Source organism: Somniosus microcephalus, chromosome 1, assembly GCF_052327205.1.
Source record: "Somniosus microcephalus isolate GS21.2 chromosome 1, FLI_Smic_1.0, whole genome shotgun sequence".
Taxonomy (NCBI): Eukaryota; Metazoa; Chordata; class Chondrichthyes; order Squaliformes; family Somniosidae; genus Somniosus; species Somniosus microcephalus.
In genome coordinates this window covers 342751732-342776447 of record NC_140987.1, presented here as the reverse complement: position 1 = coordinate 342776447, position 24716 = coordinate 342751732, and the positions used below count along the sequence as shown (strand labels likewise).

Here is a 24716-nt window from a genome sequence, read left to right as displayed (position 1 = left end):
TCTTTCCCCAAAACCCTGCCAGTGTTTTCCCTTCAAGCATTTATCCAATTCCCTTTTGAAAGTTACTGTTGAATCTGCTTCCACCACCCTTTCAGGCAGCGCATTGCAGATCACAACAACTTGCTGTGTAAAAAAAAAAAAAGAAAATCCTCACGTCACCTCTGGTTCCTTTGCCAATCACCTAAATCTGTGTCCTCTGGTTACTGGCCCTTCTGTCACTGGGAACAGTTTCTCATTATTTACTCTATCAAAACCCTTCATGATTTTGAACACCTCTACCAAATCTCCTCTTAACTTTCTCTGCTCTAAGTAGACCAACCTCAGCTTCTCCACATACCTGAAGTCCCTCATCCCTGGTACCATTCTAGTAAATCTCTTCGGCACCCTCTCCAAGGCCTTGACATGCTTCCTGATGATGCCCATAATTGAACACAGTACTCCAGCTGAGGCCTAATCAATGTTTTATAAAGGTTTAGCATAACTTCCCAGCTTTTCTACACTTCTCTATTTAGAAAGCCAAGGATCTCGTATGCCGTTTTAGCAGCCTTCTCAACTTGCTCTGCCACCTTCAACGATTTGAGCACGTATACCCCGGGTCTCTCTGTTCCTGCACCCCCTTTAAAATTATACTATTTAATTTATATTGCCGCTCCTCAATCTTCCTACCAAAATGTGTCGTTTCACACGTCTCTGCGCTAAATTTCATCTGCAATGCCCATAACGGAGCTCATACAAACAGCTCTGGTGTGAGAAAAGCGCTGAAATGGTAGGCCTCCAGTTGGGAAGTCAATATTGAAAATTAGGTGGGGAGATTTTTACCCACTGTCTGACATTATACAGATTGTAAAAGTCCTTTAACCTGAACATACTGCCTCGCTCACCACCACGCGAGAGAAGTTTCCCCAGTTTCAACCTGGGTCTCGGTGGATTTGTTTTAACAGCAAAACATTGCCAATAGCGCCACATTAATCAGACAATTACACTCAGAACCAACGCAAAAAGAGCTACGCCAATTGCTGAAGCGTGGTGCAAATTGTGCTGTTGGCCTGAACTATAAAAGCCTCAAGACTGTGTAATGGTGTTACTGGGTGCAAAGAAGAAAATTATTTCTCTCACAACACTATTATTGCTCACCTGGATAACAACTCAATTCACAGAAGTGACAACATAAACAAAACTCACTCAAGGAGAATGCAGTTTTTGGAATATGCTCTTTTCCCTCGTCAATTCACCCGTCCACATCACTAGATTACATTTTGCTCACCTTTACTTTTGGTATTTACGTTATTTTATACTTGCGAACGACGCTTTAGCAACTTAAATGTTACTGCAATTGCACTAGCAGTTTAAGTATATTTTACCTTAGCTGCATCTGAGACTGTATCCCAGTTGCCTCCGCTCAGTGAGAATTTGCCACTTCCTATTCGTAATAAAATTTCTTCTGCGGTATCATTTGGTCCATTGGCAAAAGGAGTGTAACTAGTGCATAAAGCAGACATGAAGAAAAAACTGAACCAATGATTTAACAAAAAGATTAAGTCATGCACACCCAACTTCCAATTTTCTTCCCTTTTCTTGTGACAGCACGGATTCATGCTGGGTATGGTCCTACGGATGCTAGTTGCCTTCCAACATCTTAGATAAGTAGCCATGCTTCACACGAGCCTAGTCCATGAGCCTATGGGTGGCATCACTGCCGAACCTGATCCTAACCTCATCTCACTCGACACCCACAATGTGCACTTAATCAGCAGGCGGAAGCTTGGCCAATTATTCCCTCCCCAACCTAGGGCCAATGATACCAATTATAGCATCCCAAATGCCACCATGGCTTAGAGTGGAGCCAAACATGTGATCTGTTTGGCTCATTTACACACTGCGACCCAGCCATCAAGAGCAGCAAAGTCATTTACTTCTCTACACACAACTGCTCGAGACAGCTTGAAGTCAGTAAAGCTGGGACACCAATCAAGAGTGCGGATAGATCCAATCTTCGTTGGGATGAAATGTACTTTATTGATAATGTATCTTCAACAATATAAAATCAGCTGCAAAGCAACTTTAAGAAGCTCTTTATTTCCTTCTAAAAGGCACCTGAACTTGCTGCGATCTGCCCTATGATTGCATTACACCAAGACTTATAACAGCACATTTTAAGAAAGCCATGTGTATGCAAGAGTGGGCAATGCCAAGATGTGCACGGCCGGTGGGCAGATTTGTAAAATCGATTCTATATGCTCAGTTTTACAATTTGTAGTTTGAAATTACTGCTGCTGTTTAGTGTTATAAAGCTTCCTCACCAGTTACGTTTGATGATAAAAAATCGTAATTAGTATTGAATGGTTGTGAATGTCCATAATCCAGTTTAATGAGATGTAAAACCAGAAACTGGCGGCCTTTCTTCCAGTCGACACAAGTTCAACTCAATTCACCAGATAATACTAACATAACAGATGCAATATTAGGCTAGAAATTATTATTCATATTAGCAAATGAACACAACATTTGTACAGCATGCGTGTTATTTTACTGTAGGTATTAACCCATTTATAATAAACATCTCCATTAAACCATTTTAAATGGATAAGCTCCCTCGTAAAATAGTAAATACAGGAGTATCATACAAGCATGTAAAACATTTGTTCATTAATATCTGCAACAGTAATTTCTAACCTTTTTATACACTTATGTTTTTACAATAGATTACCTGCTAAACCAAACATAATATATTCAGGTACTGACCCAGGAGCAATCTATTCAAAAAGAATGAGGCGCTAATTTACTGAAGTAATGGGCTCCTCTACTTACTAGTGCAATGATTAAATTCAACTGAGGACATGAAGGCAGTGGAAAAAATACAGCACTTGGAAAAAGTAACACTGCACAATAGTTGTTCATCTTACATAGCCAATGTTACAGAAAGCAAGAAAACTTTGAGAGAAATGTACAGGGGAAAACTAGGACTGGATTGTAATATATTCAAATGTCCTTAGATATCCAAACTCCTAAGATGCTTTCAGTTATATTTCAGCTTGCATTTTGTCCACTTTTTCCAGATTAGAAAACCTCAGCTAACTTGACATTTAGTTTAGAATTATTCAGTCTCTGCCCAAAATAAAAACTAAACTTACTTCTCAATTTTCTTTTAAAAGTTATAACAATTTGGGCAAAATGTTGGTTATAAATGGATTTGTATCTAAACTGCAATGTCGTCACTTACTATTAGCATCAATCATTTTCAGTTTTGGTGTTACTTAAGTTTCCTGGGAGCTTTGCAGTTTAAGATAAAGATTCAAACCTGGGCAGTCCCAGGAGCACAGACTTCCAATTAAATAAAGTGCATTGCGTAGACAGTCTGGATACAGTAGAAAGGGGTGGGGGGGGGGGGGGGTGGGGGGGGGCATGAAGCTAAGAAGTGAAATGGTTGTGGAGACAGAAGAGAGACATAAAGTAGCTTTGTGGGATCTGGCACTGACCACAACATAGGGAAAATGGAGATACCAGTACAATTATTGCTGTAATTGCCATCAATCTCGGTGACATTTGATGGCATACTGCAGGAGAAAGGATGACAAGCCACTCCGGTCAGGAACTTCCTGTACAGCTGAAGGAGGTGCACAGATTTCAGAAAAAAAAACTAGTTAGGAAAAATTTATTTGGCGAATTTATTGGGGGCAGCCACTAAAAACATTCTGGCTGGAATTTTGCCAGCGCTCAGCAGACAGGATGGATGGCGGGTCAGCTGTTAAATTTTAAATGTTTGACAGCGGGTTGGGAACCCTGTCAAAACGCGCACACTGGACTTTCCCGATGTCGGGTCTGCCAGCACTGAGCAGACCAGACAGGCAGCGGTGGGGGGAGGCAATTAAAATCATTAGTGGCTTGTTTACAGCCACTTACTGCTTTTTTCCCAGCTTTTTGAATTTGACAGGTCGCCCACCGGTTTCCCGCTGTGCCTAGACCTCGTCTGTGAAGCTGAGGCGGGAGAAGATTGGCCATTGTTTCAGCTGATGAGTTGACAGCTTCAAATATCAAGTCAAAGCTCCCAGCTGATTGAGAAATGTTCTCTTAACCACTCGCTTCTCTAAACTGCATTTCCACTAGATTCAGAATGCTGCAAGTCTTTACACAAGTCTCCATCCAGTCTGACCTCATTACCTCTCCCACCATTGACAGATCGCTTCTGTCACCTCTACTTCACCTGCTACCTATTCCATCAACGTCGGTACACTTTATACTCTCTCACCTTGGCCTCAGAATCCCACCACGATCAACCTGAACACCAGCAGCACCAACAACCGCCGCAATCGACTGCACGGGACACAGGGCATCAGCACCCGACCTCACTGCTGCCCGGGAGGCCAGGGATGGCCTCACCATAGCCAGGTTTACTTCACTTGACGTTGTACACCCTGGCTGCCACATGATGCGCCAGGCTGGCACATCAACACCATAAAGCATCCCTACAATGCCCAAGCCATTCCTTTCACACTCATCACCATTGCGAGGGGTACAGTTATGTCTCACCATTCACCGCAACTCACTAAGCCACTTCCAAAGGTGCACACAAATCTGTCCAAGAATGCAAAGTGTTGAAAATAAAGATTTCAATGTTTGACAGCACATTAACAGAAACTTAACATGAATATTGGCTAAAACACCCTTGTGTGTTGTTATTTGTTATGACTGGACTAATATGCGGGTGAGTGAGAGGGGTGGCTAGTGAGATGGGAATGTGTTAATATAGATAGACAAGGATGGGTGGAGGTGCAAGCTAAGTTGGTGTAATGATGTGCAGGAGTAGGATAGGGAAGGCAGAGTGATGGGGATGTGATGAGTGGCACAGCAGGATGAGGTTGAGTGTGGCTTTGCAGTAATGTTTCATAATCTACTCAGATCATTGAAAGGTTTGCGCCACTGCAGCCTGGTCCTCCTGACGACATCCCTGCTTGTGCCCTCCACTACAATGTGCAACCAGGCTGTGTTGATCTCTGAGGAAGGTCTCTTCCGCCCATTGGACGGGAAGAGAACCTCCCTGCGTGCTGTGACTCTCTCCATAAGTCACTGGAGAGCCTGGGTGCAGCCCTGCACCTTTGTGCAGCCCTTCTTAGTGTTTGCAGCACCTCAATGCTGGAGAAGACTGACAGCACTAAGGTCAAAGTAAATTTGCGCACGGTCTCTTTAAAGAAACCGGCTGATGAGGCGTCATCAGACCCACTTCCTTCAACTGGCCGGGAAACTCGCTGGGCGGGTTTAACAAGCCCAATCAGGGGAAAGTCATGCCGGAGGCTGGGATGGAGACAGGAACGGGGCTGGGACCCACACTGACATGGCCTGCCACGGACCCGCCGAGGGAGGGAAAACTGTGGCCTCTGTGCCAGAATCAAGTCTGAGGCAAAGAAACGATTTGCACAAAGGCCAAAGCTGCAGATTTGCAGCAGCCCATTTAAACATCCGAATTTCAGGACTAATCTCCGCTTCATACTTGGAATTTTCATTCTCTCCTCCACTTCTGCATCATTATAGGTCAGTGGTCCAACATCATCATTCATTAGCAATCAGATTTGACTTCACACGTTTGCTTAATTACATAATCGGAAGAGAATAGTACGAGATACTCAACAGTATCCAAGGTCAAGACAATGAAGAATGAAGATAACGGGCAGCAATGTGAAACAAAATAAAGAAAGGGATTTAAACGCCAAACTAAATAAACACTTCATAATGTGAAGACTGGCTCAATGCAAAACTATTCTGAAATGCATCCGCTTTGCTAAAACTGAAATGGTGTTGGTGCACCAGAAATATCTCATGATTAACAAGCTTCATGAAACAAAAGTCAATGCAGAAGCTTGATTTGCAAATCAACTCTGTTATTTCTTGAAGATCTCAGTTAATATGTTGGAGGAAAAATACTTGAGAATACTGCTGCACTTCAACATCATAATCCCAGATGCAAAGACCATGTGATGCAACACAAATGGAACCCTGGCAAGTTTAATTGTACTTACCCAGCCAGCATAGTGTACAGGAGCACTCCAAGGCTCCAGATATCACATGCAGCATCGTAACCCTGTCGCATAAGAACCTGAAAAACAACAAAGGCGCATTTTTGACAAATTACTGCCACAAGTAAAATCAGTCGGATAACAAATTGGACAAAAACATTTTAGTAATGTGCTCCTTTATTTGAAAAAAGACCTGATCATATGGCATCACAGTTTTGTTTTTAAAGCAGTGTAAGACTTTTCAAAAGCAAAATACAGGTAGACTATCCTTTATCCGAACTTCCGAAAACCAAAATTTTTTTCGTTCAGCGTAAGTCGTGCGCACGACATGACCAGAGTGGCGCAAAACATGACAGGAGTGGTCCTCCGGGACCCAGAACAAGAATTCCTGCAGACTGTCGACACGCCAGCCTTCGCTCTCGATGTTAAGTGTGACTGAGGGAGCTCTGCCTTTCCCTGTGAGCAGGGCAGAGGGTCAGAGTTCCCTCCAGGGTAGGAGATTACAGGCCGAGCCGGGCAGTGTGAAGGAGGTACCGGGAGAGTGAACCCAACAATACAGCGGCCCGTCCGATAGCTGCAGCGGCCCATCCGATATGCTGCCGTTCTATCCAAACTTCCGGATAGACCAGCGCTAATGTTGTCAGATACGAAGGTTTTCATCTCCGTATCTGACAACAAACACTGTTGCTCAGCAACAGCTTGTAAACACTCGGCCCGTGGCTTGGAAGCGTCTCTGAAGCTGTTGCTAAGCTACAGAGACGCTTTCCAGAGCCTGCCTGTGAAAAGAATGCTAGGAGTTTCCCAGTCTGAAATAATACCTTCTGAAATCCGAAAACCGAAACACAGCTGGTCCCAAGGTTTTCGGATAAGGGATAGTCAACCTGTACTGCGGATGCTGGAAATCTGAAATAAAAACAGAAAATGCTGGAAATACTCAGCAGGTCAGGCAGCATCTGACGAAGGGTCATCGACCTGAAATGTTAACACTGTTTCTCTCTCCACAGATGCTGCCTGACCTGCTGAGTATTTCCAGCATTTTCTGTTTTTATTTAAGACTTTTCAATGTTGTTTATAACTTTTAATCCTCTCATTATACCTCCTTTCGTCTCAGGCGCATATCACTTCTGCCATTTAAACATCTCCTATTCTCCACCCAAGCACTTTACAGGTCATTCTATTTCTTTCCCTGTGTATGGTTGTTGTGTTTCTGTTTCCCCTTTCCTGCTCCTTTTTAAATGCTGTTCATCTGTAATATCCTTCAGTTAAGGAAGGGTCGAGACCCAAAACATCGCCTTTTCTCTCTCCACAGACGTTGCCCAACCGGAGTGTTCCCAATGTTCTTGCTTCGAATTTTCATGCCTCACGGACCACAGTAACGTTTAAACCAATGGTTTTGAGCACATTAATCTAGGCCCACACATCAGTGAGCGAGTGCTACATTGTCGGAGGTGCTGTGTTTTTGATCATAGAATGGTTACAGCATGGAAGGCCATTCAGCCCATGCCAGCTCTCTACAAGAGCACCTCAGCTAGTCCCACTCCCCCGCCCTTTCCCCGTAGCCCGGCAAATGTTTTTCTTTCAGGTACTTATCCAACTCCCTTTTGAAAGCCGTGATTGAGTCTGCCTCCACCCCCCTTTCAGACAGTGCATTCCAGATCCTAACCACTCGCTGAGTAAAAGAGTTTTTTCTTATGTCGTCTTTGGTTCTTTTGCCAATCACCTTAAATTGGTGTCCTCTGGTTCTCAACCCTTCCGCCAATGGGAACAGTTTCTCTCTATCTACGCTGTCCAGACCCTTCATGATTTTGAACGCCTCTATCAAATCTCCTCTCAACCTTCTCTGCTCTGAGGAGAACAACCCCAGCTTCTCCAGTCTATCCACGTAACTGAAGTCCCTCATCCCTGGAATCATTCTTGGAAATCTTTTCTGCGCCCTCTCTAAGGCCTTCACATCCTTCCTAAAGTGCGGTGCCCAGAACTTGACACAATACTCCAGTTGAGGCCAAACCAGTGTTTTATACACGTTCATCATAATTTCCACGCTTTTGTACTCTATACCTCTATTCATGAAGCCCAGGATCCCGTAAGCTTTTTTTAATTGCTTTCTCAACCTACCCTACCACCTTCAACGATTTGTGCATATATACCTCCAGGTCGCTCTGTTCATGCACCCCTTTAGGATTGTACCCTTTAGTTTATATTTCCCCTCTCATTCTTTCTACCAAAATGTATCACTTCACACTTTTCTGCATTAAATTTAATCTGCCACGTGTCCGCCCATTCCACGAGCCTGTCTATGTCCTCTTGAAGTCTATCACATCCTCCTCACTGTTCACTATACTTCTAAGATTTGTGTCACCTGCACATTTTGAAATTGCGCCCTGTACACCCACATCCAAGTCATTAATATATATCAAGAAAAGCAGTGGTCCTAGTACCAGCCCCTGGGGAAACACCACTGTATACCTTCCTCCAGTAGTTCACCACTACTCTCTGTTCCCTGTCACTTAGCCAATTTCACATCCATACTGCCACTGTCCCACTGATGAGACATTAAGTCAAAGATCTGTCTGATCGCTCAGCTAAATGTAAAAAACAATCCCATGACAATATTCAAAGAAGAGCAGGTATCCCTGGTATCCTGCCCAACATACTTCCCTCAATCAACACCAACAAAACATATTAACTGGGCATTCCTCACATTGCTGTGTGTGGGACCATACTGTGTGAAATGGGCTGCTCCATTTCCTGCATAAGTGACTGCAGTTTGTTATAAAGCACTTTGGGACATCCTGAAGACGTGATAAGAGGATGTGTAAATGCAAGTTCTTCCTTTCTCATTAACTTGCACATTTAACAAGTTGCTGGTGCAAACAAATACTGGTATTTTGATTTAGGATTTATCCACTAACGAGGCAGCAGTGCTAAGAACAGCCCTTTCCAAACACCTAAACTCTCAAAATTCAAACAGGAAAAACGAGAAAGAATAAAACAGAAAATAGAATCAAGTTGCCAGGACTCGGTGAAAAGAAATAAAGAACTTGCATTTATATAGCGCCTTTCACGACCTCAGGAAATCCCAAAGTGCTTTACAGCCTATGACATCCTTTAGAAGTGTGGTTACTGTTGTAATGTAGGAAACTCAGCAGGCAATTTGCGCACAACAGGGTCCCATAAACAGCAATGTGGTAATAACCAGATAATGGGCCAAATCTAGCTGGAGCAAGGCATCTCGCAACGTGACCCCCTTGGTTATACTTTTTCCTGCACCCTTCAGCTCGAATATAATTTGCACTGTACCTTGCTGCAAGTGCGAGTTGACAACAGGGCATCTGGGACCTAAGTGAACAACAGGACCAAAAGTGTATCTCCTTAACCAATGAGATTGAAGGATTGAGACTCAACAGATTAAATTGTTCCCTTTCTGGGCCCCACTGAATTAACAATTATCATGTTGTTAAAAGGGTATGAAGGCTGTTAATTACAAGCCCTAACTTTGTGGCAAGTTTAGTAGGCAATTAATGTGCAAATCCAGCAAGTTGTTAAAAATAACGGGGAGGCTAAGGGAGAGATGTTGTTTGTACCAAGCTAGTGGTGGAGCGGGCTTCTTTTTTTTTTTTATACAGAGGCTGGTGTCGGGAGCAGTGAGACCGGAGACCCAGTGAGTATTTAAACTCACTTTCGCGGGCTTTCTTTGCAGAGGCTGGTGTTGGGAGCAAGGAGACCAATCTCACGGCGGCGGCGTGCCAGAGCCACGTCACGATTCAAAACGTGACGCGGGCAGGAGGGAGCAGCTGATTGGGTGAGTACGGCCAGGGAGTATTTATACTACTCGATAGTTTGACAGTTAAGGTTCATAGTTTTTAAAGTTTAGAAGTTCTTAATTTTTTTGTGGTTATAGCTTCTAGTGCTAGTAACCAAGGGCCCTTGAGTATATCATTTAATTGCAGTGTAATTGATGGTATTGATTTGATTTAAGTTAATTTAAATTAATTAATTCAAGGGTAAGTCACGGCAGGACAACTCGGTGCCGTGGTATGCTCCTCCTGCACTATGTGGGAAATCAGGGACACTTCCTGTGTCTCTGACGACCATGTGTGGGGGAAGTGTATCCAGCTGCAGCTACTGGCAGACCGCATTGCGGCGCTGGAGCTGCGAATAGATACATACTGGAGCATTCGCAATGCTGAGGACGTCGTGGATAGCATGTTTAGGGAGTTGGTCACACCGCAGGTAAAGGCTGCACAGTCAGGAAGGGAATGGGTAACCTCCAGGCAGAGTAGTAGGCGCAGGCAGGTAGTGCAGGGGTCCCCTGTGGCCATCCCACTCTCAAACAGATATACCGCTTTGGATATTGTTGGGTGGGGGGGGGGGGGGGGGTGGTGGCTTATCGGGGGAGATAGCGGCAGCCAACTTCCTGGCACTGTGGGTGGTTCTGCTGCACAGGACAGGAGGAAAAAGAGTGCGAGAGCTATAGTAATAGGGGATTCCATTGTAAGGGGAATAGATAGGTGTTTCTGCGGCCGCAAGTGAGACTCCAGGATGGTATGTTGCCTCCCTGGTGCAAGGGTCAAGGAAACCAAGAAAACAAAAGAAATCATTGTGGACTTCAGGAAGTCGAAAGGCGGAAGTCACACCCCCATCCACATCAATGAGGCTGTGGTGGAAAGGGTGGCCAGCTTTAAGTTCCTCGGAGTCCACATCACGGAAGACCTCGCCTGGTCCCTCAACACCTCCTCTCTGGTGAAGAAGGCCCAGCAGCGCCTATATTTCTTAAGGAGGCTGAAGGGATGTACTCTGTCACCCCTGATCCTCTCTAACTTTTACCGCTGCACAATAGAGAGCATCCTGGCAAACTGTATCACAGTATGGTATGGCAGCTGTAGCTACTATGACCGGAAAGCCCTGCAGCAGGTAGTCAAAACTGCCCAACGCATTACCGGCACCCGGCTACCGACCATAGAGCACATATACCAGAAACGCTGTCTACGGAGGTCACGGTCCATCATCAAAGACCCTACCCACCCCAGCCACAGTCTGTTCGCCCTCCTACCATCTGGTAGACGCTACAGATGCATTCGCACCCATACGACCAGATTTAGGAACAGCTTCTTTCCCAGGGCTGTCATCCTACTGAACTCCACAAATAAACTCTAAAGCCTGCACATCTGCCAATGCACTTTATTATGGTCATATTTATGTTAATATACTACAAGCCAAATGTATGTTGAATGTTTAAATGTCTTAATCCAAATGTACACTCTCGGGAGCCGCAAGCCTACATTTCGTTGTACTGCACTTGTGCACTAACAATGACAATAAAAGTTGATTTGATTTGATTTGATTTTTTGTCTCGGAGCGGCTGCAGAGCATTCTGGAGGGGGAGGGTGAGCAGCCAGTTGTCGTGGTGCATATAGGTACCAACGATATAGGTAAAAACCAGGATGAGGTCCTAAAAGCTGAATATAGGGAGTTAGGAGGTAAATTAAAAAATAGGGCCTCAAAGGTAGTAATCTCAGGATTGCTACTAGTGCCACGTGCTAGTCAGAGTAGAAATAGAAGGATATTTCAGATGAATACGTGGCTAGAGGAATGGTGCAAGGGGGAGGGATTCAAATTCCTGGGACATTGGAACCGGTTCTGGGGGATGCGGGACCAGTACAAACTGGACGGTTTGCACCTGGGCAGGACCGAGTCCGATGTCCTAGGGGGAGTGTTTGCTAGTGCTGTTGGGGAGGATTTAAACTAAAATGGCAGGGCGTTGGGAACCTGTGCAGGGAGACAGAGGAATGGGAAACAAGGATAGAAGCAAAAGACAGGAAGGAGAAAAGCAAAAGTGGCAGGCAGAGAAGTCAAGGGATTAAATCAAACATGGCCACAGTAAATAATAATTCTAAAAGGTCTAAGAGTGTTAAGAAAACAAGCCTGAAGGCTTTGTGTCTTAATGCGAGGAGCATGCGCAATAAGGTGGATGAATTAGCTGCGCAAATAGATGTAAATGGATATGATATGATTGGGATTACGGAAACATGGCTCCAGGGTGACCAAGGCTGGGAACTCAACATCCAGGGGTATTCAATATTCAGGAAAGACAGGCAAATAGGAAAAGGAGGTGGGGTAGCATTGCTGGTTAAAGAGATTAACACACAATTGTAAGGATGGATATTAGCTCTGATGATGTGGAATCTGTATGGGTAGAGCTGAGAAATACCATGGGGCAGAAAACGTTAGTGGGAGTTGTATACAGACCCCCAAACAGTAATGCTAAGGTTGGGGATGGCATTAAATGGGAAATCAGAGACACGTGCAATAAGGGCACAGAAGTTATCATGGGTGACTTTAATCTACATATAGATTGGGCTAACCAAATTAGTAACAATACTGTGGAGGAGGAATTCCTAGAGTGTATACAGGATGGTTTCCTGGACCAATATGTCAAGGAACCAACTAGAGATCAGGCCATCTTAGACTGGGTATTATGTAATGAGAAAGGATTAATTAGCAATCTTGTTGTGAGAGGCCCCTTGGGGCAGAGCGAACATAATATGATAGAATTCTTCATTAAGATGGAAAGTGATGCATTTGACTCAGAGACTAGGGTCCTGAATTTAAATAAAGGAAACTACGATGGTATGAGGCACGAGTTGGGTAGGATGGATTGGGGAATGTTACTTAAAGGGTTGACGGTGGATAGGCAATGGCAAACCTTTAAAGATCGCATGGATGAACTACAGAATTTGTTCATCCCTGTTTGGCATAAAAAAACAAAAAAGGTGACTCAACTGTGGCTAACAAGCAAAATTAGGGATAGCATAACATCCAAGGAGAGGACATAAATTGGCCAGAAAAAGCAGCAAACCTGAGGATTGGGAGGAGTTTAGGATTCAGCAAAGGAGGGCAAAGGGATTAATTAAGAGGGGGAAAATAGAGTATGAGAATAAGCTTGTAGGGAGCATAAAAACTGACGGTAAAAGCTTCTATAGATATGTGAAGAGAAAAAGATTGGTGAAGTCAAGCGTAGGTCCCTTGCAGTCAGAATCAGGGGAATTTATAATGGGGAACAAAGAAATGGCAGACCAATACATACTCATTGAAACTTATAAAATTCTAACAGGACTAGACAGACTAGATGCAGGAAGGAGGTTCCCGATGGCGTGGGAGTCCAGAACCAGGGGTCACAGTCTAAAGATAAGGGGTAAGCCATTTACGACTGAGATGAGGAGGAATTTCTTCACCCAGAGAGTGGCGAAACTGTGGAATTCTCTACCACAGAAGGCAGTTGAGGCCAATTCATTAAATATATTCAAGAAGGAGTTAGATATATTTCTTAAGGCTAAAGGAATCTGGGGAGAAAGCAGGAACAGGGTACTGAATTTGGATGATCAGCCATGATCTCATTGAATGGCAGAGCAGGCTCGAGTGGCCGAATGGCCTACTCCTGCTCCTATCTTCTATGTTTCTATGTTTCATGCTGTATCTCTTCCTCCCCTGAAATTGCTGGCTAATTTGCATATTAATAACAGCATGTATTGTGATTACGGCATTATTTTCCAGGAAGATTTGGACCAATGTCTTTTAATGATGTTGATTGAGGAATGAATATCAGCCAGGATACCGGGAAAACTCCTCTGGTCTTCGAACATTGCCATGGGATCTTTTACGTCCACTTGAGGGGGCAGACGGGCCACGGTTGATATCTTACCTGAAAAATGGCACCTGCGACAGTGCAGCACCACCCTCAGCACTGCACTGAAGTATAAGCTTAGATTAATGTGCTCAAGTCGCTGGAGTGGGACATCAACCCAGAACTTTCTAACTGCGAGGTAAGAGTCTTACCACTAAGCCAAGGCTGGCACCAGTGTAAAGGTTGGCTAAATTGACAGGACACGGCCCACATACAGTAGTTTGGGCCCCTGGTGCGATTTAATCTCAGTTGCATTTTGCTTCAAGTAAATTCCCATCCAGGGTATTGACACCTATTACAGAAGCAATCCAGGTAAACTGCAATTCAGGGATAAGCTTTAGACCAGTCCACACCTGAGCTACTTGATTATTTTACCTCTGTTAGATCCTTTTATTCTATTCTCATACCTGCTCTACTTCCATTTGGCACTGTAAAGTCCATGCTTCAGAACAGTGAGTAAAACAACTGATTAGCAGTTTTATAAACCCATCTCAGATTCCAGGTGAGAGGACTGGCTGCTCTTAACAGTTAATTAATAAAGTATCAGTTTATTTTACTCTGATAAAGTGCAACAGGTTAGGTGGGATGTTGGTGTACCTCAGGAGCTACAAAGTTGGCTGTGTAACACGGAGTCATAAGCAGGCCGTTCTCACCACGCAGCTGTTTAGCAAACCCAAAGTCACATATTCGGATCGATTCGGGATCACCAGATTCATCCATATACAAAATATTACTTGGCTTTAAATCCCTATGCACAACCTATATATACACACACATAAAAAAAACAAAGATTATTCACATAGTTCATAGAATAGTACCGCACAGAAGGCGGCCATTCGGCCCATCAAGTCTGTGCTGGCTCTTTCGAAGAGCAATCCAGTTAGTCCCACTCCCCTGCTCTTTCCCAATATCCCTGCAATTTTTTCTCCAAGTATTTATCCAAATCCCTTTTTGAAGGCCACCATTGAATCTGTATCCACCACCCTATCAGGCAGTGCATTCCAAATCCTAACCACTCGTTGCATAAAAAAGTTTTCCCTCATGTCGCCTCTTGTTCTTTGGACAATCACCTTAAATCTGTGCCCTCTCGTTATCGACCCTTCAGCCATTGGAAAGTTTCTCTTTATTTACTCTATCTAAATCCTTCCTGATTTTAAACACCTCTATCAAATCTCCTCGGCCTTCTCTGCTCCAAGGAGAACAATCCCAGCTTCTCCAGTCTATTCACGTAACTGCAACCCCTCATCCCTGGTACCACTGTAGTAAATCTCAAAGCCTTCATGTCCTTCTGAAAGTGTGGTGCCCAGAATTGGACAATAAACTCCAGTTGTGGCCGAACTAGTGTTCTGTATAGGTTTAGCATAACTTCCTGGCTTTTGTACTCTATGCCTCCATTTATAAAGCCCAGGATCCCATATGCTTTATTAACTGCTTTGTTAACCTGTCCTGCCACCTTCAAAGATTTGTGCACAAGCACCCCCAGGTGTCTCAGTTCTTGCACCCCCTTTAAGATTGTACCATTTAGTGTGTATGGTCTCTCCTCATTCTTCCTACCAAAATGTATCACCTCACACTTCTCTGCGTTGAATTTCATCTGCCATGTGTCTGCCCATTCCACCAGCCTGTCTTAGTCCTCTTGAAGTCTATTACTGTCTTCCTCACTGTTTACTACACTTGCAAGTTTCGTGTCATCTGAAAATTTTGAAATTGTGCCCTGTACCCCCAAAGTCCAAGTCATTAATATACATCTGGGACACTGAATGCTCATTTATATCGTCGGAACATTACCAACATTTGCAGCAAGTTTTATCGAGATGTGACCCTTCTTGGTGAAATTCTGTACAATCTAAGCAAGAAATATTTTGCCTTACTGTTATAGGTGTGTGAATATGGGTCCGAAGTAGATACACGAGCAAATATATATTGCCACTTAAAATTCTTTTGCAGAAAAAAGTTCACATTAATTTACTCAATATGAACTTTAAAACAAATTAAAATATAGACAACACTTTTGAAATGTTCCAATTTGAATAATAAATATGCACATGATTCAACTTAACGCTCTCCTCAGAATACAGTAGCGACACACAGTCCAAATTAACCGTACTTAATTTAAGAGAGATAAATATACAGAGCACCAGCTTTAGATTTTTGGGCAATTAGGGAATCAAGGGATATAGGGATAGGGCAGGAAAGTGGCGTTGATGTAGAAGTTCAGCCATGATCTTATTGAATGGCAGAGCAGGTCTGAGGGGCTGTATCGCTTACTCCTGCTCCTATTTCTTAGCTGGGAAGTCTAGAACGAGAGGTCAGTCTCAGAATAAGGGGTCTTGCTGGGTATTAAGCAAATAAGGTATTTCTAAGCCAAAGATCCCTTTTTCGCATGGGCATACAAGATATGCCCTGCACCATCAGTTCCTAACTGCACACTACTTTTTACTTTTACTAGAGCATCACGTTGTTCATGATTTTACAATTGTTGACTGATAAAAAATTATTAAACAATATTTGGATTTAATTGACCAACTTAAGAACTTGAACTCCATGAGTAACTGGTGAAAGAATGAAGATAGGATTGAGTGTAAGTAGAGTTTGGTAAGTGGGAGAGTTCGGGCAAGTGGGAGGTGAGGGGGTGCTTGTTGCTCTGTTTTGCTTCCCTCCCTCAGGCTAATCCAACACTGCGGACGTGGAGCAGTGAGACAATTCAACCGGATAGGTCCCCCAGACAGCTTCCACGAGGGAGGTTGGTGATCAACTGGTTGGTAGGTTCTCTTCCTTCTCTTCTATACCTTTAAGTTGGTAAGTCCTATTAAATAGTGGTGTAATATTATCATCTATATCGGGGCAGAGGGTCTTCATAACTAATAATAAGAAATTTAATTAATTACACAGATATGGGTGAACAGGTGATGTGTCACTGTTGCGAAATGTGGGAGCTGGTGGACCCCATTGAGGCGCACGGTGATTACATTTGCGATAAGTGTTTGCTGCTAGAGGAACTCAAGCTCCATGTTAAAGAGCTCGAGACCGAGCTTCAGACACTGCGACACATCAGGGAGGGGAAGTTGTTCCTGGACTCTATGTTTCAGGAGGTGGTCACACCTGTGAAATTAATTACTGCAGATGTAGTCCGTGGTCAGGGACAGGACGGTGTGACTACGAGTGAGGAAGGTACAGGGATCCAGGATGTCATGTTGAAGGAGCCGCAGCCCTTGCTCTTGTCAAGCAGGATTGAGGTTCTTACTCCCTGTGAGGGCAGGAGCGGGGACTGCAGGGAGGATGAGCAACCTGGCCACAGCACCGTGGTGCAGGGGGCCATTCAAGTGGAGGGAGTAAAAAGAAATGTTGTAGTGGTAGGGGATAGTATCATTAGGGGGATAGATAGGGTTCTCTGCAGTCAAGAGCGGGAGTCCCGAAGGCTGTGTTGCCTGCCCGGTGCCAGGGTTAAGGACATCTCCTCTGGACTGGAGAGAAACTTGGAGTGGGAGGGGGAGGATCCAGTTGTCGTGGTCCATGTTGGTACAAACGACGTAGATAGGAGAAGGAAGAAGGTTCTGTTAAAGGAGTATGAGCAGCTAGGGGTCAAATTAAAAAACAGAACCTCAAGGGTAATAATCTCTGGGTTATTACCTGAGCCACGAGCAAATTTGGCTAGGATAAATAAAATTAAAGAGTTAAATGCGTGGCTCAAAGACTGGTGTGGGAGAAATGGGTTTTGCTTCTTGGGACACTGGCAGCAGTACTGGGACAGGAGGGAGCTGTTCCATTGGGACGAACTCCACTTGGCCAGTGCTGGGACTAGAGTCCTGGCGAATCATATAACTAGAGCTGTAGAGAGGGCTTTAAACTAATTAGTGGGGGGGGAGGTTTCTAGAGAGCAAATAACAGAAATGACAACGGAGAAGGTCATAGACTTAGGTAGCAGTGGGGAAATTAAAAAACAGAACGTGTCAGGAAGGGACAGAAGGTATGGAGTAAAAGGTAAAGTAGTAAAAGGGGAAAAAACAGGAACTAAGTGTCACAAAACATATTTGAAAGTTCTTTATCTGAATGCACGTAGCATTCGTAACAAAATGAAGGAGTTAACGGCACAAATAACTACATATGGGTATGATCTTGTGGCCATTACAGAAACATGGCTGCAGGGTGACCATGACTAGGAATTAAACATACCAGGATATTTAACAATCAGGAAGGACAGGCAGGAAGGAAGGGGAGGTGGGGTGGCTATGTTAATAAAGGAAGGAATCACTATAATACAGAGAAATGATATTGGGTCAAAGGAGGATAGTGAAACAGTTTGGGTAGAGATAAGGAATAATAAGGGGAAAAAAACACTAGTGGGCGTAGTCTATAGGCCTCCGAACAGTTGCAACTCTGTTGGACGGAGTATTAATCAGGAAATAGTTGAGGCTTGTAATAAGGGAACAGCTATAATTATGGGGGATTTTAACTATCATATTAACTGGACAAATCAAATTGGGCAGAGCAGCCTTGAGGATGAGTTCATTGAGTGTATTAGGGATGGGTTTCTTGAGCAGTATGTAACTGAACTGACCAGGGGGCAAGCAACCTTAGATTTGGTCCTGTGTAATGAGACAGGATTAATTAAAAATGTCCTAGTAAAGGATCCCCTTGGAATGAGTGACCATAACATGGTTGAATTCTATATTCAAGTAGAGGGTGAGAAGGTTGGATCTCAAACAAGCGTGCTGAGCTTGAATAAAGGAGACTATGAAGGTATGAGAGCGGAATTGATTAGAGTGGACTGGGAAAATAGATTAAAGGGTAAGACGGTACATGATCAGTGGTGTACATTTAAGGAGTTATTTTACAACTTCCAAAAAATATATATTCCACTGAGGAAAAAAGGGTGTAAAAGAAAAGATAGCCATCCATGGCTAGGTAAAGTAATTAAGGATAGTATCCGACTATAAACAAGGGCATATAAGGTAGCCAAATCTAGTGGGAGGACAGAAGATTGGGAAGTCTTTAAAAGACAGCAAAAAATAACTAAAAGATTGATTAAGAAAGGGAAGATAGATTATGAAAGTAAATTAGAAAAAAATATAAAAACGGATAGCAAAAGTTTCTATAGTTATATAAAAAGAAAAAGGGTGGCTAAACTAAATGTTGGTCCCTTAGAGGATGAGACTGAGAAATTAATAGTGGGAAACATGGAGATGGCAAAAACGCTGAACAAATATTTTGTATCAGTCTTTACAGTGGAGGACACTAAGAATATCCCAACACTGGACAAACAGGGGGCTCTAGGGGGAGAGGAGCTAAATACGATTAAAATCACTAAGGAAGTGGTACTTGGTAAAATAATGGGACTTAAGCCGGATAAATCCCCTGGACCTGATGGCTTACATCCTAGGGTCTTGAGGGAAGTGGCGGTAGGGATTGTGGATGCATTGGTAATAATTTTCCAAAACTCCCTGGACTCAGCAAAGGTCCTGGCAGATTGGAAAACTGCTAATGTAACACCCTTATTTAAAAAGGGTAGTAGGCAGAAGGCTGGAAACTATCGACCTGTTTGCCTAACATCTGTGGTTGGTAAAATGTTAGAGTCCATTATTAAGGAGACAGTAACGGGACATTTGGATAATCATAATTTAATTGGACAAACTCAGCATGGTTTCATGAAGGGGAAGTCATGTTTGACAAATTTGCTTGAGTTCTTTGAGGAAGTAACATACAGGGTGGATAAAGAAGAACCAGTGGACGTAGTGTATTTAGACTTCCAAAAGGCATTTGACAAGGTGCCACACAAAAGATTATTGCTCAAGATAAAAAATCACGGGATTGGGGGTAATATTCTGGCGTGGGTGGAGAATTGGCTCTCTAACAGAAAGCAGAGAGTTGGGATAAATGGTTCATTCTCAGACTGGCAATCAGTAACTGGTGGTGTTCCGCAGGGGTCAGTGCTGGGTCCCCAACTCTTTACAATCTATATTAACGATTTGGAGGAGGGGACCGAGTGTAACATATCAAAGTTTGCAGATGATACAAAGATGGGAGGGAAAGTAGTGAGTGAGGAGGACATAAAAAACCTGCAAAGTGACATAGACAGGCTAAGTAAGTGGGCAGAGATTTGGCAGATGGAATACAATACTGTAAAGTGTGAGGTTATGCACTTTGGCAGGAAAAATCATAGAGCAAGTTATTATCTTAATGGCAAGAAACTGGAAAGTACTGTAGTACAAAGGGATCTGGGGGTCCTGGTGCACGAAACTCAAAAAGTTAGTATGCAGGTGCAGCAAGTGATCAAGAAGGCCAATGGAATGTTGGCTTTTATTGCTAGGGGGATAGAATATAAAAACAGGGAGGTATTGCTGCAGTTATACAAGGTATTGGTGAGACCGCACCTGAAATACTGCATAGAGTTTTGGTGTCCATACTTAAGAAAAGACATACTTGCTCTCGAGTCAGTACAAAAGAAGGTTCACTCGGTTAATCCCGGGAATGAGGGGGTGGTCATATGAGGAGAGGTCGAGTAGATTGGGACTCTACTCATTGGAGTTCAGAAGAATGAGAGGCGATCTTATTGAAACATAAGATTGTGAAGGGGCTTGATCGGGTGGATGCGGTGAGGATGTTCCCAATGATGGGTGAAACTAGAACTAGGGGGCATAATCTTAAAATAAGGGGCTGCTCTTTCAAAACTGAGATGAGGAGAAACTTCTTCACTCAGTGGGTGGTAGGTTTGTGGAATTTGCTGCCCCAGAAAGCTGTGGAAGCTACATCATTAAATAAATTTAAAACAGAAATAGATAGTTTCCTAGAAGTAAAGGGAATTAAGGGTTATGGGGAGCAGGCAGGAAATTGGACATGAGTCTAGGTTCGGAATGGTCATGGCCCTGTGGGTAGTGGAGCAGGCCCAGGGGCCGTGTAGCCTGGTTCTGCTCCTACTTCTTGTGTTCTAATTCTGTGTTAGATTTCAGGAGATGGTTTTATTCCTGTTCCTGGCTGGGGTGGAGATCGCCTTTACAGAAGGTAAGTACTGTAGAAAATATAGGGACAGAGTGATCTCCTGGAAGAGTTTCGATCGCCTAGATGGGTCGGAGAGGAATTTCCCAGATTTTTTTCTCCCAAATTGGCCATTGGGTTTTTATCTGGTTTTTCGCCTCTCCCGGGAGATCACATGGGTTCGGGTGGGATGGAGAGTGATAGAAGATTTGAGGTTAGGATCAGATCAGCCATGATCTTATTGAATGGTGGAGCAGGCTCGAGGGGCCGATTGGCCTACTCCTGCTCCTATTTCTTATGTTATGATCTGCGTAGCTGGACAGAGCAGAAGAACAGCACAGCGATGGGCTGGTGAATTACTATCTTTCTGACAGATAGTAAACACAAGACAGTCAATCACTAAATCATGAAGTGATAGCTTCATGCTGTAGCCCAAAAATCTACAGCACGTCTAATATTACTGTTGAATCTGCAATATGGATGCCAAGACAAAATGTCAGATGAGCACCACCTTGCAAAACTCAATATGGTAATTGCAAAACTCATCCTGAGAATGGATAAGGACTTATGTGCTACATTATTGCAGCCATTCCTATTATACATTCATGAGACCACAAGAGTTCTTCAATTGTTCACCAATAAAGGTTCCAATTTAAAACATTTGACACACAGGACTGGACTATTAAAAGGCTGAATCAGAACAAAATCAACCTCACTTTATAAAAAAGGCTAAATATGATTCACACATTTCAATGATCATCCAAAAAGTAGCATCAACACTCGAGTGACTTGAACAATTAGAAGCAATGTGCCACATTCAAGTTGTTGAAGACAAAAATCAGGATATATTTTTCCACATGTGCAGATTTGTATTTTCACACCAACACAAAAACTTAAAAAAACAGAATTATGGCACCACATTGGTCAAGGCCCCGAGGAATTATAATCTGCTTACCCCTTGGCAGTGAAGATAGTCCACTGTTTTTGTTATTGTGAATAGCACAGCACTGGCTTCTCGTTCTGAAAAGTACTTTTGCCGAAGGAGCCTATCGAGCAGCTCGCCCCCTTTCAATAGCTCAGTGACAAGGTAAACATATCGGCCATCGTCATATACCTGTGCGTGCAAAACAGCCACCATCGAATTACACTCCAGTTTCTTCAAATTTTACAACATAAAGTTCTATTAACAGCAATATTTAGACACAAAATATAACCCAATCCTACTGTAGTTAATGCTCAAGTACATGATGTTTGGGAGAAAACTTGATGTGTGCATTTTTAAAATTAGATAAATACAGACACAAAAATACATTTATGCAGTTGCACAAACGTATATATACACACACAATCCATTTACACATACTTGCACACAATCACACACACAGAATTTACCCAGTCACAAACACACAATCAGAATCTATTGACACACACAATCCATTAACACACAATCCATTCGCACACACACATTTCCCCCCAGTTACTTTCTCCACTTGTTGGATTTGCCATTGAGCACACACGATTCATTAGCTAACAGGGCAGCTGGCTGATCTATTCCAGGATCCGGTCAATCTCAACAGTCATTGGGTAACATAGTAAAGTGACTTGCTCTCAGCTATTCCTTCCCTCCCTCTCTCCTGCCAGAGAATTGCCTCGTAAATGTCTGGTCTGCATCTCCTGTTACGTTGTGTTTTTTTTGGTATTGATTAAAATGAGGAACGTTGTTTCTGAAAAATATTTCTCTTCACATTTCTGTTCAATGTTTGCACAGACATAGCATAACAATTGCTTTAGGACCTGTACATTTCCTTGTAGTACACCTTAAACTCCAATAGCCAAGTAATGATATGGGTGTTTAATCCAAGGGCTACCAAAATCAAATTATGCCACATTATGGGGTTATAATTGGACTCAATCTACAAGGTGATGGGTCGGACACCGTCTAAAGACAAAGTCAGTGGAAAATATATCCCCAGATTTTACCAGTTACAATTTTCCAAGAGGAATTTGCTTTATTGACCTATACAGGCTTGTGAAGGCACAGTTATATTGCTACTATTCAAAGCAATGCAAAAGTAGCAGTACAGCTCCAGTCTCAGGTCCTGGCCAAAACCTGGAGTGGAAGAGTGCAAGATCCCAGATTTGCAGGGTGGGGTACCACTCTGCATTGATACGACCTGGTTTATGGCTCCCGTACAAGGTACAGCAGAGTCTAAAACAAGATCAGGGTGGTATCGGAGTTTACGCAGAGGTTAGAAACAGTTTGAGAATGACGCTGCTCCCCATGTAGTCGATGCATTTAAGCCAACCATTCTGTAGGGGATCTCTGGATGTGCATGTGAAGACGCATGTACAGTGCTCTCTCACAGACCCAAGACATGGATTTGCATTGGAGCAATATAAACTATCAGAAATTGGTATCTACAGTATAGGCACAGCTTAAACTGTCCATTTGAGTTTCTTTCTTTGTAGCTGTAAACTCTTCAGTATTATTTTAACTGGCAATGCCAGTATGATTTGTCCTTCCCTAGTTGCCTTGATTGGGTGGTGGGCCTTCTCCTTGAACTGCTGCGGTGCTTGTGGTGAAGTTGCCCTCAGAATGGTGTTCGGTAGATAGGGAGTTCCAGGGTAGTGACCCAGTAACGATGATGGAACAGCAATGCATGTTCGAGTCAAGATGGTATGTGACTTGGTGGAGGACTTGGGGGGGCGGGGGGGGGGGGGGGGGGGGGGTGATGGTGTTCCAACTGTGCGTTATTAGAGATGTCTGATCATAAAGTGCCAAAGGAATACACTGTAGTTTTTGACGGGTATGTTTCACTATACCAAAGGTTTTCCAGCTTTCATAAGAGGAACCCCCTGTAAATATTAACACTTTGCCAGAAAGTCCAGCTCTAAAATATAGCTTCAAAGGAATACACCACTATTGTTGCAGCAAATATATTTTGTTGGTACACAACAGAAATAACAGGCTAGTATTGTCAACTAATAAAGCAAAATTCAGAAACACAATTAGACAAACAGAAACCGGATGACGTTGGGTTTGAAGAACTCGGTTTAATAGACAGAGGAGTGTACAGAAACACCTGCCATGGGTGTTCTGCAGCATCAGCCTGAAAAATGTTGCAAAGGATAAAAGCAGTTAGAATAAAACAACCAGCTTACATCTTTCAAAGTAATGATGTTTGGATGCTGTCCATAGCGCATTAGTATCTCAATCTCCTCTGAAGGGTCTCGTTTGCTCTTATCAATTATCTGTAAATTTAAAACAATTTAATTAACAAAGACAGGATAATGGATATTTCTGTTAACTATAAAACCAATCCCCAATGACTGCAAGCAGTGTCTGGTCACTCATGCAATTCTGCATCTTTACTGCCCTCATGTGGTTGTTATGGATAATTGCAGCAACACAAAGCCACAAAACAACTTGCACTTATTTAATGTAGAAAAAAGATTCCAAGTCACTTCACAAAGGCATAAGGAGAAAATGGATACTGACCCAAACGAGGAGATAGTTGGAGGAGTGACCAGAAGCTTGATCGAAGAGATGGGTTTTAAGGAGCAGAGGTGTAGAAGCAGAGGGGTTTATGGAGGGAATTCAAGAGCATGGGTTGTGGGGGCTGAAGCCACGACTATCAATGGTGGGGTGAAGGGAGTGGAGGAATACCCAAGAGACCAGAGTCAGAGAAACAGAGAGTTCCAGGTTGGGGGCTAGAGGAGGTTATAGAGATGGGGCAAGGTGAGGCCATGAATGGATTTATACACAAGGATGCTCATTTTAAATTTGAGATGTTGGGGCAATGGGAGCCAATAGGTCAGAGGGTACAGGGGTTATGGGTGAGTGCAGCTTCGAGTAGGATAGGATATGGGCAGAAGAGTTTTGGATGAGCTGAATGAAAGGTGGATGATTGGGGGCTGACCAGGACAGCATTAGAATAGCTGAATTTGAAGGTGACAAAAGCTTAGGTAAGGGTTTCAGCAGCAGATGAGTTGAGACAGGGGCAGAGTCTGACGGTTATTGAGGTGGAAATCAGCTGTCTTTGTGACTGGAA

The 24716-nt window shown here is 43.3% G+C and overlaps 1 protein-coding gene across 5 annotated transcripts in view; it reads right to left on the bottom strand.

Annotated features, from left to right (window-relative positions):
- The window catches only part of LOC147124943 (ribosomal protein S6 kinase alpha-6), a 141391-nt gene that overhangs the window by 3538 nt on the left and 113137 nt on the right, over positions 1-24716 (bottom strand). For 4 of the 5 annotated variants that reach the window (XM_085995153.1, XM_085995145.1, XM_085995160.1 and 1 more), the window contains 5 exons: positions 23827-23916; positions 21620-21778; positions 14290-14451; positions 6012-6088; positions 1362-1479 (listed from right to left, as the gene is read on the bottom strand). In XM_085995153.1, the coding sequence (XP_085851279.1) occupies positions 1362-1479; positions 6012-6088; positions 14290-14451; positions 21620-21778; positions 23827-23916 (606 nt within the window). The remainder of the gene's footprint in view (positions 1-1361; positions 1480-6011; positions 6089-14289; positions 14452-21619; positions 21779-23826; positions 23917-24716) is intronic. The other variant, XM_085995169.1, reaches the window with a different exon arrangement.